Here is a 21,309-nt window from a genome sequence, read left to right as displayed (position 1 = left end):
AGGAATAGTATAACCCCGCCATCATAGGGCCTTGGACCAAGTGAGACCATTGGCTCATCCAATTGCCAGTTAGACTGGCATCTTTTCCAGCCCTGCATGCAGCTACTGGGGACTGGGGAGAGGACATTTTGTGTGCAAAACATGTGCTTTGACCCTCCCATCTTTAGCACCCCTGGAGTTTGGATTTGGAGGAGTTTGGACTTGATATCCCGCCTTTCACTCCCCTTAAGGAGTCTCAAAGCGGCTAACATTCTCCTTTCCCTTCCTCCCCCACAACAAACACTCTGTGAGGTGAGTGGGGCTGAGAGACTTCAGAGAAGTGTGACTGGCCCAAGGTCACCCAGCAGCTGCATGTGGAGGAGCGGGGAATCGAACCCAGTTCACCAGATTTCGAGTCCACCGCTCTTAATCACTACACCACACTGGCTTCCACCCTGGTGGAATTATAGCAAACAGAATGACCAGTATAAAATGAACATGAATGAACTTTATTACGGTCACAGACCAGGATAAAAAACAAACAAATAAAACAAACAAACAAACAAAAATAAAAATAAAAATAAAATAGCAGTTAGGATTTTTTTTTTTTAACCAATAATTGTTAGAGCAAATAAGGACAAAGAAACAAGCATAGGATAAAACATCGGAATAAAATACAGTGGTGCCTCGCAAGACGAAAAAAATCCATTCCGCCAGTCTCTTCGTCTTGCGGTTTTTTCGTCTTGCGAAGCAAGCCCATTGACGGCTTAGCAGATTAGCGCTATTAGTGGTTTAGCGTCTTAGCGGATAAGCGGCTTAGCGGCTTAGAAAGGGGGGGGGAGGAAAAAAAACCCCGCAGGAACTCACAAGACATTTTCGTCTTGCGAAGCAAGCCCATAGGAAATTCGTTTTGCGAAGCGCCTCCAAAACGGAAAACTCTTTCGTCTAGCGAGTTTTCCGTCTTGCGAGGCATTCGTCTTGCAGGGCACCACTGTACAAGATTAAACACGGATAATGGATGGATAAAAACTGATAATTAAAACAGATAAGAACGAAAAACAAAAGTGCACAGTTAAAACAACCGTAAGAGCATAAGAACTAAAACACTTCCAGTTAAAACAAGTATAAGAGGCTGCAGAGTAAAAGTCTCTGAAATAGAGGACACTCACAACATTAGAAACTGATGTGCAAATATGGTTAAAACAGACAATTAAAACAATGGGCAACAATAAATTTAAGAACAATGTACAACAATAAACTATCCAAGGGAGTTTACTCGCGAGTCACCCATGGAACCAAGTTTGGGGATTTTCATGCCGGACTATTCTGAGTTGGGCGATGGTCTGCGCCTACAGATTTGTACACAGAATCTGGCGACCAGATAGTGAATATGATTCTACAAAGCAATTTGCTACCAGACTCTTGCATTGCTAAAGCTACTAGGGCTGCTTCTGTATTTCTCTGAAGGGGACGGGATAAGGACCGGTAGGGTGGAGAAGTCAACGTCTTTTATCTGTTCATTGTCACAGTTTGGAGTGGCCCTCATAACTCCTCCTCTGTTGCTGTTGCTGCTTTTCCAGAGAATCTTTGGCAACCCAAAACCCTTATCAAGCGCCAACCAGCTAATGCTGGAAGGCAGATGGAGCAAACAGGCCTTTCACCAGCCAGTGAGATCCGAAACTTATTATTTCTTGAAGGGCAGTTTGAAAAGAAAAGAAAATTACTCCGTTCTACTTCTTGCCCATATTCCTGTCCACCAGGCAGCCCAAAAACCTAAACCACTCATAAGAAATGTAATAACAAGTAGCCCCAAAACCTAGTTAAATTTTGATCGGCAGTAACAAACATTAGAAAGCAGCTGATGTTTCAATTAAAACAACTACTCAGCCTTCTGCTAAGAAAGCTGACAGACTTCAGACTGAGAAGCCACTATAGTGTGTCAAAAGCTATCCCACGCCCAATTCCCAAATGCAGTTTCAGTAACTTGACCTGGAGATTATAGTAAATGCTAAAACCAAAAGGCTAAACCTTAGACTTCCCAGTTCTCAGGGCAAATGTATCCTGTTGTAGAATTTTTTAAGCCAAGCTGTTTATCTGCTTGAGGCAACCTAGAAGGCAGGTTAATTGCATATGCTGTCTGTTTATATATAGACCATTACACATGCTTTTTAAAAAGTCAGGCTGGGTTATTTTCCATCAGCTACTTATTTCATTGTTGGATGCTGGTCACTGGCTGGAGTTAGCCAGGGCCTTTTTTTTTAATTATTGTGTTTGCATTTGAAAATAATTAAACCAAGGCAATGGATTAATCAGACTGTAGGAACGTAAAGGTAAAGGTACCCCTGACCGTTAGGTCCAGTCATGACCGACTCTGGGGTTGCGGTGCTCATCTCGCCAAGGGAGCCGGCGTACAGCTTCCGGGTCAGGTGAGCTCCTGTTGCTCAGTCTCAGCTCCTGCCAACCTAGCAGTTCGAAAGCATGTCAAAGTGCAAGTAGATAAATAGGTACCGCTCCGGCGGGAAGGTAAACGGTGTTTCCGTGCGCTGCTCTGGTTCGCCAGAAGCGGCTTAGTCATGCTGGCCACATGACCCAGAAAAACTGTCTGCAGAGCAGACAAACGCCGGCTCCCTCGGCCTGTAAAGCGAGATGAGCACCGCAACCCCAGAGTCGTTCGTGACTGGACTTAACTGTCAGAGGTCGCTTTACCTTTAGCTTTTTACTGGTATCAAAATACAGTGATACCTCAGGCTGCATACGCTTCAGGTTACATACGGTTCAGGTTACAGACTCCGCTAACCCAGAAATAGTACCTCGGGTTAAGAACTTTGCTTCAGGATGAGAACAGAAATCGTGCTGCAGCGGCAGCAGGAGGCCGCATTAGCTAAAGTGGTGCTTCAGGTTAAGAACTGTTTCAGGTTAGGAATGGACCTCCAGAACAAATTAAGTTCTGCCCGGACGCTGAGGTCCAGCGCCGAGGGCCTTCTGGCGGTTCCTTCATTGCGAGAAGCAAAGCTACAGGGAACCAGGCAGAGGGCCTTCTCGGTAGTGGCGCCCGCCCTGTGGAACGCCCTTCCAGCAGATGTCAAAGCGATAAACAACTACCTGACATTCAGAAGACATCTTAAGGCAGCCCTGTTCAGGGAAGTTTTTAATCAGTGATATTTTAGTGTATTTTTGGTTTTTATGGAAGCCGCCCAGAGTGGCTGGGAAGACCCAGCCAGAAGGGCAGGGTACAAATAATAAATTATTATTATTATTATTAACCCGAGGTACCACTGTAATGACACCTCGCTCAAACAAAAGCAAGGGAAATCTTACTTACTAAATCCAAATGATAAAGCATTCATCACTGACTGTATCCTTGGTGTGTATCCCTGATCTGTCCCAGAAAGAGATTCCCCCATCCTGAGCTCGCCACCATACATTGGATCTCCTTTTAGAAAATAATCTATTAAGGAAAGAGACCAACATGACATTTTAAGACCAGTGGGTCCCTTGTCAAAATACCCTCATCACTATCAGTGCAATCATATGCACCTCTGCCTTGGGGTCATGTTTTTGAGGGGTGGTTTTTGCACGCTTAAAGGGATGCGGCTGGCGCGTCAGAAGGGATGGGAAGGGAATGCCTCCCTCTGTCTTGCAAAGTCTCCCTCTTCCCTTTTGCCCTTCCTTACCTGCCAGACCTGGGATGCGGGTGGCGCTGTGGGTTAAACCACAGAGCCTAGGGCTTGCCGATCAGAAGGTCGGCGGTTCGAATCCCCACGACGGGGTGAGCTCCCGTTCCTCGGTCCCTGCTCCTGCCAACCTAGCAGTTCGAAAGCACGTCAAAGTGCAAGTAAATAAATAGGTACCACTCCGGTGGGAAGGTAAACGGCGTTTCCGTGTGCTTCTCTGGTTAGCCAGAAGCAGCTTAGTCATGCTGGCCCCATGACCTGGAAGCTGTATGCCGGCTCCCTCGGCCAATAAAGCGAGATGAGTGCCGCAACCCCAGAGTCGGTCACAACTGGACCTAATGGTCAGGGGTCCCTTTACCTTTACCTTTTGCACGCTTGCAGTATGACTGACTCAAAAGGAAGCCACCTCAATTCTCACAGGAATTTTGCCACCGTATCTGTGGACCTTTTAAAGTAAGATTGGGTGTGGATGTATTTCTACAGTTACAGTGGTGCCCCGCAAGACGAACGCCTCACAAGACGGAAAACCCGCTAGACGAAAGGGTTTTCTGTTTTGGAGGCGCTTCGCAAAACGAATTTCCCTATGGGCTTGCTTCGCAAGACGAAAATGTCTTGCGAGTTCCTGCGGGGTTTTTTTTCCTTCCCCCCCCCCTTTTTCTAAGCCGCTAAGCCGCTTATCAGCTGATCCGCTAAGCCGCTAAAAGCCGCTAAGCCGCTAATAGCGCTAAGCCGCTAAGCCGTCAATGGGCTTGCTTCGCAAGACGAAAAAACCGCTAGACGAAGAGAATCGCGGAACGGATTCTTTTCATCTTGCGAGGCACCACTGTATTGGTAAATATGGCACTTTGGGGAAAAAGCAGGACTGGCTATCTAATACATGACTGGTGGGGGAAGCCGTGATTGACAGCTGAACCTGTGTTTAACTTTCTACAAGTTGCAAAGCCAGAATTAACACCATGGATGATGAACCTGCTGTGCTCCCTTGTTAAATATTGCATCTATATTCACTCTTAAATGGAAAACACCTGCCACGACCAATTCATTTGAAGCTTAAAAATAACATACTTCTTAGGAATCTTGGGGGTGGGGGAAATTTGTGGATTATCTGAAATGCTCAGATCAGTGTCTTCTCGTCCCCGAATGGTTAAGTGTGAGGGAGGAAACAGACGTATTAACCGTCTCAGAAGGACTGGAAAGTTTTGATACTTGCGATTTTTCATTGCCACCAAAGAGATTTACAGAAGGTTCAGGAATTTCATTCATGAACATGTAGTCCTTCTAGCACAAAAGCGATAATGACTTTTAATAGATACGCTTCCACAGGGACAAAAGAAATTGTTCTTGAGTGTGTATATTATTAACCCCACAGGGCAGTTCTGCATTTTTCAGCGACAGTTCTTGACAGTACAATTCCTGTCAAGCAAATGGACAGAGAAACAATTGGCATAATTTCAGGATCTAGTTCTGTCCAAAGAAGGCGCATGTGAGATGCTTGAATACAACCCAGGTCCAAATAAATAATAATTATGTTGTTTGATCTTATGAGTGGGTTGCTCCGGTTATCTCCCGCTTGGACTACTGCAATGCGCTCTACGTGGGGCTACCTTTGAAGGTGACCTGGAAACTACAACTAACCCAGAATGTGGCAGCCAGACTGGTGACTGGGAGCGGCCGCCGAGACCACATAACACTGGTCTTGAAAGACCTACCTTGGCCCCCAGTACGTTTCCGAGCACAATTCAAAGTGTTGGTGCTGACCTTTAAAGCCCTAATCGGCCTCGGTCCAGTATATCTGAAGGAGCATCTCCACCTCCATCGTTCTACCCAGACAGTGAGGTCCAGCTCCGAGGGTCTTCTGGTAGTTCCCTCACTGAAAGAAGCAAAGCTACAGGGAACCAGGTAGAGAGCCTTCTCGGTAGTGGCACCCGTCCTGTGGAACACCCTCCCACCAGATGTCAAAGAGAAAAATAACTACCAGACTTTTAGAAAACATCTGAAGGCAGCCCTGTTTAGGGAAGCTTTTAATGTTTTATGTATTATGGTATTTTAATATTTTGTTGGAAGCCGCCCAGAGTGGCTGGGGAAGCCCTGGGCAGAGTATAAATAATAAATTATTATTATTATTGCCTAACTGTTCTGTTGGGACGCAGGTGGCGCTGTGGGTTAAACCACAGAGCCTAGGACTTGCCAATCAGAAGGTCGGCAGTTCGAATCCCCGTGACGGGGTGAGCTCCCGTTGCTCGGTCTCTGCTCCTGCCTACCTAGCAGTTTGAAAGCACGTCAAAGTGCAAGTAGATAAATAGGTACCGCTCTGGCGGGAAGGTAAATGGCGTTTCCGTGCGCTGCTCTGGTTTGCCAGAAGCGGCTTAGTCATGCTGGCCACATGACCCGGAAGCTGTACGCCGGCTCCCTCAGCCAGTAAAGCGAGATGAGCGCCGCAACCCCAGAGTCGGTCACGACTGGACCTAATGGTCCGGGGTCCCTTTACCTTTAACCATACTGTTATGTTGGGTTTCATTTTCCACGATTGAAATTGGTGTAACAGTGGGTGAGGAGAGAGGCTTTCTGGCAGAGCCGGCGCACCCATGAGGCAAAGTGAGGTGACTCTCAGGCCTCAGGATCCACAGGGGCAGCCGTCCTCCAAGGAACGCATCGCCTCTTTCTGCTGGATCTGTCACCTTCTCAGCTGACCCCACAATGCCACCTGTACAGCCATCTCTTGGCAAATAGGTGGCACTGCCATTGTGCGAAATTAGCCAGGCGCCTGGCACATTTTGGACCGGGCTATCAGCCACTTGCGACCAAGTGAAAAAGGATCGTCGGATCGGCACTGCTTCCACACACTATTACCCCACCCTGTAAAATTCTAGCAGTTGTGTTTTATCTGCACAATCGGAGTGAATTTCATGAAGCAAAATTCTGCCTCTGTGCAGCCTGAGCAGGAGCGGCGAACAGTTGTTGTAGCTTATTTTTACTTACTTAACCCCCCCCCCATGCCCTCCCCACAGTTGTGAATAATATTCTTACGTTATGAATGGACCGTTAAGAAAAAGAGGTAGGGATAATATATGTCCCTGAATCAAGTGACTTCTTCCTTAAGTTCTCACAGTTCTCAACCTAGTTCGTTGTCTTCTAAATTAGCCGTATGCTTAACTAATCAATACAATCAGTCCTTCATTTGAAAAATAAGATTCTAGAGCCGTCTTGCCCCCAAACAGCAACTAGAGGTTCTGTTTTGGAGACTGCAACCCTGGTTTAAGGTTCCGTTTGGCACCTAGCCTCTATATCTGAGTTTCTAACACTGAGCACTGCTGATGTACATCCTTTTCTCCCCTTGTTCCTGATGTAAAGTTAAAGGTAAAGGGACCCCTGACCATTAGGTCCAGCCGTGACCGACTCTGGGGTTGCGGTGCTCATCTCGCTTTACAGGCTGAGGGAGCCGGCATACAGTCATGTGGCCAGCATGACTAAGCCGCTTCTGGCGAACCAGAGCAGTGCTTGGAAACTCCATTTACCTTCCCGCTGGAGTGGTACCTATTTATCTACTTGCACTTTGATGTGCTTTCGAACTGCTAGGTAGGCAGGAGCAGGGACCGAGCAACGGGAGCTCACCCCGTCGCAGGGATTCGAACCACTGACCTTCTGATCGGCAAGTCCCAGGCTCTCTGGTTTAACCCACAGTGCCACCTGATGTAGATCTTCACTTTTTCTTTCCTGGCTCGGGGTACCCAGGGGGGTGGGAGAGAGAAGTACCATTTTGCGGTTTGCCTCAGGTGCCAAAACGTCTTGTGCTGCCCTGCTTGCTGGGGAAATGAAAACCTGGGTGAAAACAGATTTCCCATTCGCAGAGCAATAGGCAAAAGGGAGCTGGAACTGCATTCGTTATAAATTTTTCAAGATGAGCTATAAAAGCGTCCTGTGGCTTTTTAGAATCTGCTCCACTCAACTGGAGGAAACCACAGCTGTGGCTGACACCAGTTAGCTGGCACAACTTCCCTGTCGATCGCTGGAGTAGTTTGGCCGGTTCGGAAAGTTTTCACTTTTTCATCTAACGAAGGGCAAGCAAATAAAGCAAGAATGGGTGGGCTTCTTTTGCTTTAGTTTTATTTAAAGATAGCCTGCCTTGAGGCCTGAGGGGAGAAGCCAAGATCGAGGGAGGAAGCCGGCGTTCACCTTGCTGGCGTGCAGCTGCGTGGGGGACAAATTGCAAAGTCATACTGAGCTCTGTTCCTGCCCTTTGGGCGGAAAACACGCTGCGGTCCCCGTTGCAATGTTACGCCTGTCTTCACCCTTTGAAAACAGGAAGTTAATTGGGCTTGATTTAGCGACGCAGACTCTGCTCGCTCCAGAATGAATGAGCTAAGGTTCAGCTCGATGGGACAAATGCGACGTTTGGGCAAGCAGATACTAAGCAGGGTTCATTGAGTGCTTTGCCGAGACCACATAAAACCGGTCTTGAAAGACCTACATTGGCTTCCAGTACGTTTCCGAGCACAATTCAAAGTGCTGGTGTTGACCTTTAAAGCCCTAAACGGCCTCGGTCCTGTATACCTGAAGGAGCGTCTCCACCCCCATTGTTCTGCCCGGACGCTGAGGTCCAGCACCAAGGGCCTTCTGGCGGTTCCTTCATTGCGAGAAGCAAAGCTACAGGGAACCAGGCAGAGGGCCTTCTCGGTAGTGGCGCCCGCCCTGTGGAATGCCCTCCCATCAGATGTCAAAGCGATAAATAACTACCTGACATTCAGAAGACATCTTAAGGCAGCCCTGTTCAGGGAAGTTTTTAATCAGTGATATTTTAGTGTATTTTTGGTTTTTATGGAAGCCGCCCAGAGTGGCTGGGGAAACCCAGCCAGATGGGCGGGGTACAAATAATAAATTATTATTATTATTATTATTATTATTATTATTATTATTATTTGCCAAACAAAAAGGAAGCCAGGAGTCTTGAATTTTCCACCAGTTGGATTTTGCAGCATGGATGGGCTGATTAGATTTGCCTTGTGTCTCTTATTTTTTCACAATTGACTCCGCTAATGCGAGTCGGGGTGGAGTGTGGGGAGAAGCTAGGAATTATGGAGGCTCTGTCTAGCCCCTGACAACTGAATGCTTGATCCTCAGAGGGCTGAGTTTGAGCCAGGAGAATAGAAGTTGTGAGGATACAGCCTACTTGGGTCTCATCCCAGTCACGAGGGGAGTGTTCGTCCTAGATGGAGAAGAAACCCAAACCAGTTAAGAGGGGCATGGTGACCCTCTATGTCCGTTTTACTGCTGGAAGAACCTCAGGAGTGTGGTTGATAAAAGGTTGGGTCACTGACAGAAAGGGCCACCTTGTTGAAGAACCAAAGTAGTGGGATGTGTTGCAACAACCGAGTTAGGGAACTGAAGTGGAATAACTGGAAATAAGCTGAGCATTTACCTTCTAGTCTAGAAACCTGTAAGGTCTACCTGAAGCGCAATACAGTGGTACCTTGGGTTAAGAACTTAATTTGTTCCGGAGGTCCGTTCTTAACCTGAAACTGTTCTTAACCTAAGGTACCACTTTAGCTAATGGGGCCTCCCACTGCCGCTGCGTGATTTCTGTTCTCATCCTGAAGCAAAGCTCTTAACCCGAGGTACTATTTCTGGGTTAGTGGAGTCTGTAACCTGAAGCATCTGTAACCTGAAGCATCTGTAACCCGAGGTACCACTGTAATGGAACTTAAGCAACTGAAGTTTAAAAGAAGCTGTGCTAGATTAGAAGCCTGTAACATCTGTTAGATTTAGTATAATTAGTATAATTTAGTACTTGGTTAACTGTTTCCTGAAAGGACATTATCTCCTGATAACATCCTTTGTTTTATTCACTTTGTTCTATATAATAAATATTTCTTATTCGTTCAACTTTTGCCTGAGTAAGTATTTCCTCACACAAAATCCAAAAGATAACCTGTGGTAGTTACTACAGAGTGTGTATGCAGGTGGGATCTGCCACAGTTGGTATATGGCGGTGGGGTCCTCTTTGTTGTTGTTTAGTCGTTTAGTCGTGTCCGACTCTTTATGACCCCATGGACCAGAGCACGCCAGGCACTCCTGTCTTCCACTGCCTGCCCAGTTTGATCAAACTTGTGCTGGTAGCTTCGAGAACACTGACCAACCATCTCGTCCTCTGTCGTCCCCTTCTCCTTGTGCCCTCCATCTTTCCCAACATCAGGGTCTTTTCCAGGGAGTCTTCTCTTCTCATGAGGTGGCCAAAGTATTGGAGCCTCAGCTTCAGGATCTGTCCTTCCAGTGAGCACTCAGGGCTGATTTACTTAAGAATGGAGAGGTTTGATCTTCTTGCAGTCCATGGGACTCTCAAGAGTCTCCTCCAACACCATAATTCAAAAGCATCAATTCTTCGGTGATCAGCCTTCTTTATGGTCCAGCTCTCACTTCCATACATCACTACTGGGAAAACCATAGCTTTAACTATATGGACCTTTCAAACAGCAATAAAAGAACACTGTTTTTATTAACTGGGCAAATTTTGCCTGACATTCAAAATGCATTGATAGTGCCAAGTGAATTTGCCTGGAGAAGCAACTTCACAACTGAGGTGCCACCACAGAAAAGATCTTCTCTCCAGTAGTCAGATATGTAGCCTTCTGATACTTGGCAACACCTGGTGAAGGGCCTCAGGTAAACCATTCATTTAGATGGGAGAAAGTATGGGGTGATTCAGAGGCACTGTTGGGTTGGGGAACTCAACCTGCAATATCCCTGCTTTGGTCATTGAGAATCCAGCCTCCTCCTTCCTTCACAGCCCTTCCAATCCACCTGCATTCGCTCTATGCGGGGCTGCCCTTGAAGCTGTCCCAGAAACTCCAGCGGGTGCAGAATGCTGCAGCGAGGCTCCTCACGGGGTCTCTGCCACGGGAGCATATTCACCCAGTGCTTTTCAAGCTGCACTGGCTCCCGGTGGAGTACAGGGTCAGATTTAAGGTGCTGCTTTTGACCTTTAAAGCCCTTCACAGCCTAGGACCCTCGTACCTACGGGACCGCCTCTCCCGGTATACCCCACGGAGAGCCTCAAGGTCCATAAATAGCAAAACCCTAGAGGTCCCGGGCCCTAAGGAAGTTATATTAGCCTCAACCAGAGCCAGGGCCTTTTCGACACTGGCTCCAGCCTGGTGGAGCGCTCTGCCTCATGAGACCAGGGCCCTGCAGGATCTGATTTCTTTCCACAGGGCTTGTAAGACAGAGTTGTTCCGCCTGGCCTTTGGCTTGGAGCCAGTTTGATTCCCTCCCTCTCTCTCTTTCTTTTTTTTTTTCTTTTCCTTCTCCTCCTGCGATGAGGCTACATTTTAATATTTTAATGTTCCATTATTTTAATGTTGTATTTTATTTTTGTTTTTAAGTTTGTAATCATTCATCTTGTTTTTATTATTGCTTGTAAGCCGCTCTGGGCCCGGCCTTGGCTGGGGAGGGCGGGGTATAAATAAAAAATTATTATTATTATTAATCCAGGAATATGCAGGGCTCGAACCTCCAACCATCCCCTCTAGGTTCTGTTTCCCGCTCACGCTAATAATATGGCCAACTGGTTATAAATCTAGGTAAAAAGGTAAAGGTACCCCTGCCCGTACGGGCCAGTCTTGACAGACTCTGGGGTTGTGCGCCCATCTCACTTAAGAGGCCAGGGGCCAGCGCTGTCCGGAGACACTTCCAGGTCACGTGGCCAGCGTGACATCGCTGCTCTGGCGAGCCAGAGCCGCACACGGAAACGCCGTTTACCTTCCCGCTGGTAAGCGGTCCCTATTTATCTACTTGCACCCGGAGGTGCTTTCGAACTGCTAGGTTGGCAGGCGCTGGGACCGAGCAGCGGGAGCGCACCCCGCCGCAGGGATTCGAACCGCCGACCTTTCGATCGGCAAGCCCTAGGCGCTGAGGCTTTAACCCACAGCGCCACCTGCGTCCCTATAAATCTAGAAGGTAATAATATTTGTGCGTGTGCTTCACCTGTGCAGGCTTAAATGTCACCTGTGCCTCTTCACCTGGTGCACCTCCTCCCTCAAGCACGGTTCCCTCAGGAACAACAGAATTGAATGATTCCGCTGCTACAACCAGTGTTGGCACTCCTTTGAGCACCCAGAAGGGAGCCTCCATGACAGTTTCGCTCCCATTGAGATTTTCAACTCAGGATAGCACCACAGTGGAAGCTTTGACTGCAAACCCCGTTCCGGCTGTAACGCCCCTGTCAAGAGCAACGGCCCCGGATAGCTCAGAAGCAACCCATTCATCACCGCAGCCAAACACTGGATTACAAACCACGGAAGACACATCAGCCCCTGCGACATCAGTTGCCAGCCCGGTCACAGGCACCACTCCTCACTCGGAAACCGCACCAGTCAGCTCTTCGCCTACTCTAAATGGATCGTCCACCAACCCTTTTCCTACTAATGCCACTTATCTAAGCACCGCTGGGGCCACCCAAGTGCCGAGTGCAGGAACATCTCCAGCAGCTGTGTCCTCGAGCAAACTCCCTACCGGAGAGGCAATATCTGGAGAGACATCTGTGGCAACATCCTCCCCGGGCTCCACGCAAGGGGTTACTATTTCTTCACAAGCGGCTGTGTCAAGTAAGGCTACTCCAGCGACCTCCCCTGCTGGCAGTACCACGTTCTCTGTGGGGGTAACCATACAAGAAGTTCAGCGGGCTTTGAGTTCAGGTGAGTTGGTCTGTTTCCGCGCTTTGCACGGCAATGGTTTTGTCTTTTTTTTTTTTTATAAAGATATTTATTAAGATTTTACGAAGTCACAAACACAAAAATACACAACAAAACAAAAAAAGAAAAAACTCTCAAACAGACATACAAAAACAAAAATACAAAGCACAAAAAACAAGAAAAATAAACAAAAAGAAAAGTTAAAACAAGTCCACTTTTTCTTTTTTATAGCTTTAAATTCATTAGCTTATTTCTTTGACCTCCTCACACCTCCCCTTTTTGTATTCCCATTAATATAATCAAATCAGCAAATCCTTACCCTCTTTCATTTATCTTATCTCTATATCTTAACATGTTAAAACTCTATGTTTTCACCCATCATCAATTCATTTTTGCATACTCTTTTTAACTTTGTTGCTAATGCCTCTTATTTTCAATCCAACATCATTTTAACATTCATTAATTTTACAGTGTTTCTGGAGATAGTCTTTAAATTTCTTCCAATCTTCTTCCACCAACTCTTCTCCCAGGTCTCGGATTCTGCCAGTCATTTCCACTAATTCCATATAGTCCATCACCTTCATCTGCCACTCTTCCATGCACGGCAATGGTTTTGTCAACCTTGCGGCTTATAGATAGGTAGCCGTGTTGGTCTGCCATAGTCAAAACAAAATAAAAAAATTCCTTCCAGTAGCACCTTAAAGACCAACTAAGTTAGTTCTTGGTATGAGCTTTCGTGTGCATGCACACAGTGTATCTGAAGAAGTGTGCATGCACACGAAAGCTCATACCAAGAACTAACTTAGTTGGTCTTTAAGGTGCTACTGGAAGGAATTTTTTTATTTTGTTTTGACTTGCGGCTTATGGTTGTCTGTTTTAGGGAGTTCAAAAGGCTCCCTAAATTATTATTTTAAATTATTATTCTTTATTAAATAATTGGAAAGACTCAAGACAGATTATTTCCCCCCTAAAAAATAAATACCGTATTTTTTGCTCTATAAGACTCACTTTTTCCCTCCTAAAAAGGAAGGGGAAATGTGTGTGCGTCTTATGGAGCGAAAGCAGGCTGCGCAGCTATCCCAGAAGCCAGAACAGCAAGAGGGATAGCTGCTTTCACTGTGCAGCCATCCCTCTTGCTGTTCTGGCTTCTGAGATTCAGAATATATTTTTTCTTGTTTTCCTCCTCCAAAAACTAGGTGCGTCTTGTGGTCTGGTGCGTCTTATAGAGCGAAAAATACAGTATTTCACCCCTAAAAATAAATAAATGTCAAAATAGAAAAGGATGCATCCATTTTCCTCTTTAACCAGGCCTGTGCCCTCTAAAGAGTGGATGGGGCATTTTTAATGTATTGTTTTAATTGGGTGTGTTAATATATAATATATTTTTGCTTGTTTTGTTTGTAAGTCACTTTGAGTTGCCTTTGGCAAGCAAAAGCAACCAGTAAATTTAATTAATAATAATGCACAACAGTACATACCTACTAAAAAATTTCTGTCCACCCTGATACATTTTAACGTTCTCGCTTATCTTCTGAAAAATGGACTCAGTGCAGACCTTGTACTAGCCCATGGTTTGTTATTCACCATAGCATAGAAGCCATACAGTGGTGCCTCGCAAGACGAAATTAATTCGTTCCGCAAGTTTTTTCTTCTTGCGAGTTTTTCGTCTTGCGAAGCACGGTTTCCCATAGGAATGCATTGAAAATCAATCAATGCGTTCCTATGGAGACCGTCCGGGGACAGAGGGGAAGTGCCGCGCGCCTTCCCCTCTGTCCCCGGACCTGTTTAAAGCAAGAGGCGGCGGGGAGAAGATTGCTTCTCCCCGTTGCCTGCCCCGCAATCTCCAGGGACAGAGGGGAAGGCCCCGGACCTGTTTTAAAGCAAGGGAAGGGGCAGCGGGGAGAATCGCTTCTCTCCATTGCCGCCCCTTGGTTCAAAAGGGGTCCAGGGACAGAGGGGAAGGCGCGCTGCGCTTCCCCGCTATCCCCGGAACTTGCGGGGCAAGCTTCGTTTTGCGAAGCAAGCCCATAGGGAGATGCGTCTTGCGAAGCGGCTAAGAAAACGAAAAACTCCTTCGTCTAGCGAGTTTTTCGTCTTCCGAGGCGTTCGTCTTGCGGGGCACCACTGTACTACAATATATAATAGGCAAGCCGTGGTTTAGAGCTGTTTTTCTGCTTTCTTTAGCCGTCCTCTCAGCCCTCAACTTTGAAGGTGCATTCCTGTCTGTGATACAGCAACTTGTAGAGTGATGGCCACAACTATTGTGTTTCTCCCATCACTCCATGGATGCATCATGCCAGATCATAATTAGAATAAACCAGGGTTATAATGCTTCTGTCTGGCCCTCAGTCACTGCAAAAATATATCTCTAAATTTATCTGGCAGGGGAAGAAGCCAAGAATAAAATATAAATTATTAACAGATTCTAAAGAGAGAGGTGGCTTCTCCCTGTAGTTCCCAATTCCGGTTTGCCAGCCAATTGCAAACCATGTCTTGTCAATTCGCACAACAGGCCAGAGCAAAATTAAACTTAGCCATGGTTTAGAGTGATGTCTAAATTCGTCTGTAGAGTTTAAATCATAATAGTGGAAGTTGCAGAGATCATTCTTGAAAGCTGTAAATAAATCCTTAATATCATTATAATTTCATTTGTATGCCACCTTTCCATAATTAAAACCACGCTCGAGGCAACTTACTACGTGAAAAGATTTACATAATTACAAGTATAGCAAAACAGGTACAAGCAATAAATAAAACACATAGAAAAGTACACAACCAAACTGAACAGTTTCCACATAAACCATAAGATTGAAAAATAAAGATCCACCAAATTAATATCAATAAGAGCAAGAAAAAGAAACCCGAACAATACCCCAGCCTAAGCATCTGTTCAGCAGCTTCAGTTTTTGTCACTCAGTCAGGTGGAAAAAATCTAGCAGGTCTTCCAGGACACACAGCTAAGATGGTGGGCTTCCATGTTTATTGGACCGGAATGGGACCTGTGATCCTCAGTTCACAGATAGATAGATAATTTCTTACGGTCAAAGACCAGCTCGCATAACACAATAAAAACAGAGTTCATAAAGATAAAATATACAATCAGAGCAGATTGCAGCAATAGCTCAGGGGTAGATATATACATATACCTGTACAACTGAGATTTGGGCTACCATAAAAATTGACCCTGAGGCACCCCAAAGGGTGACTTTAGCATTTCCCTAGTAAGCTATTTTATTCTAGAGGATGATCTGTGCCTACAAATCTGGGCACAGAACCTGGCTACCAGCCAGGACCCTCGGTTCAGATATTGTTGGACTGCAACTCCCATCCTCTCTGACCATTGACTGGGGCCGATGGGAACTGGAGCACCAGAAACTGCAAAGCCACAGGTTCTCCAGTCTTGACTTTGAAAGACATGGAACCTGCTAGGCTGTCTTTTGTGAATGAGACAAGGAGAGAGAGAGCAGATGGAGGGCCTCTAGTACTCAGGCAGTCATTGGCTGTTTTTCCCCCACTACAAAGATTAATATCGTCCCCCCCAATCCCTTTCCTTGCTTTTACAAGCTAGTATAAAAAAAAGCTGGAATAGCAGTTAGCCACTTAATAAGAGCGCACAGGCTTTGAACGCAGAAGTTCAAAGCCCCAGAGATTAAATCTCATAGCCATAACGTCTTGGCCTTAAGCAAGCAACTATTCTCTCCCCCTCACCTCTGCTGCTTAAATCGGAGGATGATAGGACTGACCTCAGAGAAGAAAGGCACTATTTAGGTCCTAGTGGCTGTTATAATTACGCCACACTGTCTGTCTGCGTGCATGCAGATTTTCAAATCGCAGGATTTGGAGTCGACGCTTAATATGCTTTGAGCACTCCATGCTGAAAGCTTCCTTGGTTTGCCACGTTTTCTACATTAGAGGGCAGTGTGCCTGCGGACTGAATCATAGGATGAAAAATAATCTGGATGGTTGAAGGTGAAACTGTGATCTCTGATAGATCTCCTTTGTTGTGCAGGTAGCATTGCGGCTATTACCATCACAGTGATTGCAGTGGTTCTCTTGGTGTTTGGCATAGCCGCATTCCTGAAGATCAGGTAAGAATTGGTGCCCTTACTTAGAGGAGAGGCAGTAGTTCCTTGGGGAGAGGCTAGCTTCTTAACTATGGTTCTTACAGTCACTCCTCCACAGCTGAAAGTGAGAAGACCCCCTATAAAATTCACTTCTTATCCACATAGTATATAGACACCTGGTGAGGAGTAAGGTAAAGGTAAAGGGACCCCCTGACCATTAGGTCCAGTCGTGGCCGACTCTGGGGTTGCGGCGCTCATCTCACTTTATTGGCCGAAGGAGGCGGCGTACAGCTTCCGGGTCATGGGGCCAGCATGACTAAGCCGCTTCTGGCGAACCAGAGCAGCGCACGGAAACGTCGTTTACCTTCCCGCCAGAGCGGTACCTATTTATCTACTTGCACTTGACATGTTTTCGAACTGCTAGGTTGGCAGGAGCAGGGACCGAGCAACAGGAGCTCACCCCGTTGCGGGGATTCAAACTGCCTACCTTCTGATTGGCAAGTTCGAGGCTCTGTGGTTTAACCCACAGCGCCACCCACGTCCCATTTGGTGAGGAGTACCCAACCCCAAATTATTCCCAGGGAGGCATACAGAAGCTGTGCCAAAACCCAACAACGATAGGAGTGTCAACCGATAACCAAACACAACAGCAAACTGACAACAGGCTACCACAGGTGAGAAACTTAGAATCCTAGAATTAGAAGGGAGCTTGAGGGTCTTCAAGCTCCTACAATGCAGGAATCCCAACTAAAGCATCCATGAGAGATGGCCACTCAACCTCTGCTTTAACAACTCCAAGGAAGGAGAGCAGTGGCGTAGCATGGGGGGTGCAGGGGGGGCCGGCCGCACCGGGCGCAACATCTGGGGGTTAGGGTTAGGGGGCGCAAATCCACGGGTTAGGGGGCGCAAATTACTTGCCTTGCCCCGGGTACAGACAACCCACGCTACGCCACTGAAGGAGAGTCCATCAGCTCCACTGTTGAACAGCTCTGTCAGAAAGTCCTTGTCTGATCTTTAGTCGATATCTCCTTTCTTATAACCTGAAGCCATTGGTTTGAGACCCACCCTCTGGAGCAGGCGAAAACAAGCTTGCTCCATCCTCTATGTGTTATAGGCCTTTATATATTTGAAGATGGCTATCATACCTTAAGAAGGGACATGGGTGGCGCTGTGGGTTAAACCACAGAGCCTTGGGTTTGCCGATCAGAAGGTTGCGGTTCAAATCCCCGTGATGGGGTGAGCTCCCATTGCTCGGTCCCTGCTCCTGCCAACCTAGCAGTTCGAAAGCACGTCAAAGTGCAAGTAGATAAATAGGTACTTCTCTGGGGGGTAGGTAAACAGTGTTTCCATGCGCTGCTCTGGTTCACCAGAAGTGGCTTAGTCATGCTGGCCACATGACCCAGAAAAACTGCGGACAAACACCAGCTCCCTTGGCCAGTAAAGCGAGATGAGCGCTGCAACCCCAGAGTCGTTCGTGACTGGACTTAACTGTCAGGGGTCCTTTACCTTTTTATCATACCTCCATTTGGTCTCCTCTTATCCAGGCTGAACATATTAACTCCCTCAACCATTCCTTGGCTTGGTTTCCAGACCCTTGATCATCTTGGTCACCCTCCTCTGCAAACGCTCCAGTTTGTCAATATTCTTCTGCTGCGTAGAACGGGACACAGTGCTCCAAATGTGGTCTGACCAAAGCAGAATAGAGTGGGACTATTACTTCCCTTGATGTAGACACTAGACTCCTGTTGATGTACCCTAGAACAGCTGCTGCATCACACTGTTGACTCATGTTAAGGTTGTGGTCTGCTAAAATCCTTAGATCTACTTTTTAAATTACAGTGGTACCTCAGTTTAAGAACAGTCCTGTTTATGAACTATTCGGTTTACGGACTCCGCAAAACCGGAAGTAGTGTCCCGGTTTGAGAACTTTACATCAGTCTAAGAACGGAATCTGAACTGTGGAAAGGCACCGGCGGCAGGAGGCCTCATTAGGAAAAATGTTCCTCGCTTTAATAACGGGTTTGGTTTAAGAGCGGACTTCCGGAACGGATTAAGTTCGTAAACTGAGGTACCACTGTAATCGCAATTTGATCTTCTAAGATAGCAGTCCTTTCACAAGCACTTTTAAATGTCTGATCAGCCTGGATGTTTTAAATAATGGAACTACAATCCCCAAAAGGACAGAGGGAGGAGGCAAGTGAAAGCCAATGCAATTCTGGGCTGCATCAATAGGAGTATTGCATCTAGATCAAGGGAAGTAATAGTGCCACTGTATTCTGCTCTGGTCAGACCTCACCTGGAGTACTGTGTCCAGTTCTGGGCACCACAGTTCAAGAAGGACACTGACAAACTGGAACGTGTCCAGAGGAGGGCAACCAAAATGGTCAAAGGCCTGGAAACGATGCCTTATGAGGAACGGCTAAGGGAGCTGGGCATGTTTAGCCTGGAGAAGAGGAGGTTAAGGGGTGATATGATAGCCATGTTCAAATATATAAAAGGATGTCACATAGAGGAGGGAGAAAGGTTGTTTTCTGCTGCTCCAGAGAAGCAGACACGGAGCAATGGTTCCAAACTACAAGAAAGAAGATTCCACCTAAACATTAGGAAGAACTTCCTGACAGTAAGAGCTGTTCGACAGTGGAATTTGCTGCCAAGGAGTGTGGTGGAGTCTCCTTCTTTGGAGGTCTTGAAGCAGAGGCTTGACAGCCATATGTCAGGAGTGCTCTGATGGTGTTTCCTGCTTGGCAGGGGGTTGGACTCGATGGCCCTTGTGGTCTCTTCCAACTCTATGATTCTATGAAAGAGGATTTTTGTTATTGTTATAATTTTTACTCCAGAATCTTACATTTCTGTAATAAGCATAGGCTGACCGGAGTACGGATCTGTTTCTGTTTCCTCCCTCAGGCATTCTTCGTATGGGAGACTCTTGGATGACCACGACTATGGATCCTGGGGAAACTACAACAACCCTCTCTATGACGACTCTTAAATGGAGGAGAATCCATCAAAGCCAAAAACTGCTCGTGTATTTATGAAGCACTTATTTCACTAAAAGCGCCATGGTCCGATAATCCTTCCGCATACAATGTCCGTGTTGTTGCTCCTCCTGCTGTTTCTGCTGATGCATTGTCACCATACCTTTTCGCAGCGCAGGCCCCAAACGAAAAACGAGCCAACCAGAGCGGAGCATTCAGCAACAAATCGAGCAAGAGTTGGAATCCGTAGCTACGAGAATACTTGCTTGCGGGTGCCGTTGCCTCCAAACCCTCACGTTCTGCAAAGTGATTAGGATTCCTGCAAAAAGGAACGAAGTCCGTGGAAAGTTTCGCCACCAGTTCTGCTGTGGCCGTTTGGGCTCCCAGCAACTCGGTTGTAACAGGAGACCTGCAATGAAGAATGTGACCTTTTAGAGTTGTCAGATAGCAAAAATTCGTGGTAGAAGTTGCTCAGGGGTCTCCCAGAATTAAATGGCAGATCTTGATTCTTGCTTTAAATGCCTTTTCCAGTTTGTCTCCTTAAGAAAAAATCTATTACAGTTTGGGCAATTGTTTTTGGAAATTTACTGAAGCCCAGTGTTAAGTCATGAGCCCACCAGCTCATGGTAAAGTTATTGTTACTTCTCAAATACAAAGGCTCTCCATGGAATTGTCTCCAATAAAGTTTGTTTTGTGGGGACCATTTGCAAAAACAAACTCTCAAGGGCTATTTTTCCACACCCCAAGTTTGTTCCTTGTCAGTTCAGACATGTTTTCAGAAGTGTGTTAGATAAGGGGGTCCTCGCCTTTTGAGCCTCTCTGTGCATATAGCTTAGGAAAAAGCAGAAAAGGCAGGTTTGTAATGCAAAGGTAGCGAAGGCCAGCGGATAATTTGCATTACGAATCAAAACTTCTCAAGCCAAATAGAAGTAAAGCACCTCATTCTGCATTATTGAGTTCCAGCTGATGGCGGCTAACATTAAGCTGAACCCTAGACACAAGCCTTTGGTGTATTTTCCATTATAGAAAGTAGGAAAGAAGGATTCCATTTCAGAAAAGACATTTTCAGTACTACAGGGTTGCTTTTTGCCTTCTCAGTATGCAAAGTCTACCAGTTGTTGTTTTTTATCTCCTTCCCTTCCATTTTTAAGGGCACAAAGTCACATTGGTACATTGAATTGATTTTGCAAGCAAGTCTGCTGTCACAATGAGGTTTGAACAACATATTATCCAGAGTTGGGGGGGGTACCCTCCTTTTATTTTTATATCAACCCCCAAAAAGATAGGGCAGCAACTGTGTGGCTAGATGCTAGGGCAAGTGAGAAAGGAAGGAATGATTCTCGCACATTTAAAAAGTTGCTGCTGTGCTGGATGGCAGAGACACTGTATGAACCTCCAGCAAAACACTTGTGTTTCTCTGTTTTTTCGTTTTTCTGTTTCGTAGCACTCTTGTCTCTGCAACTTTTTTGCATTAAAAGCTGGATGGAGGAAGATTCTTGTGCTAAACTCTTTAGTGCACAGTGTAAGGGGGGGGGTTGATTCCCCCCTCCCAGAGGCTAAACAGCTACTTGTTTGCACTACAAATAAACTTTGACAATAATAAAGATCTCTCTTTCACGCTTTTTTCCTATAGAAGTAAACCTGTTAAACAGAAGTTAGCACAGATTATGGGGGTGCATACACATTCCCAGCTTAAAGCACAGCTAGGCCATTGCTTTTCTCAGTCTGGCTCGAAGCTGGATTTGGGGGGAAATGCATCAAAACACAGTCTTTCAAAAGAAAGGACGGGATAAAGATGGATTGTGGCCAATGTCATGTGCCACTTCCCAAACCAGTTTGGGAGCACATTGAATGCAGAATAACTGGATTGTGTGCAGTGGCTAGTAGCCTGGTGCAAAATTTCACCTGGCAAATTTCAGACACTGCCGTCATC

The 21,309-nt window shown here is 46.3% G+C and overlaps 1 protein-coding gene across 1 annotated transcript in view; it reads left to right on the top strand.

Annotated features, from left to right (window-relative positions):
- Positions 1–20,980, top strand: part of PARM1 (prostate androgen-regulated mucin-like protein 1) — a 40,259-nt gene extending 19,279 nt beyond the window's left edge. The window contains exons 2-4 of the mRNA XM_079949966.1: positions 11,639–12,340; positions 16,347–16,425; positions 19,306–20,980. Coding sequence (XP_079806092.1) covers positions 11,639–12,340; positions 16,347–16,425; positions 19,306–19,390 — 866 coding nt within the window. The 3' untranslated portion in view covers positions 19,391–20,980. The remainder of the gene's footprint in view (positions 1–11,638; positions 12,341–16,346; positions 16,426–19,305) is intronic.
- Positions 20,981–21,309: the final 329 nt, after the last annotated feature.

This window comes from Podarcis cretensis, assembly GCF_951804945.1.
Source record: "Podarcis cretensis genome assembly, chromosome: 13".
Classification (NCBI taxonomy): Eukaryota; Metazoa; Chordata; class Lepidosauria; order Squamata; family Lacertidae; genus Podarcis; species Podarcis cretensis.
Note: the sequence above shows the minus strand (reverse complement) of the source record. Positions and strands in the feature narration are given on the sequence as shown.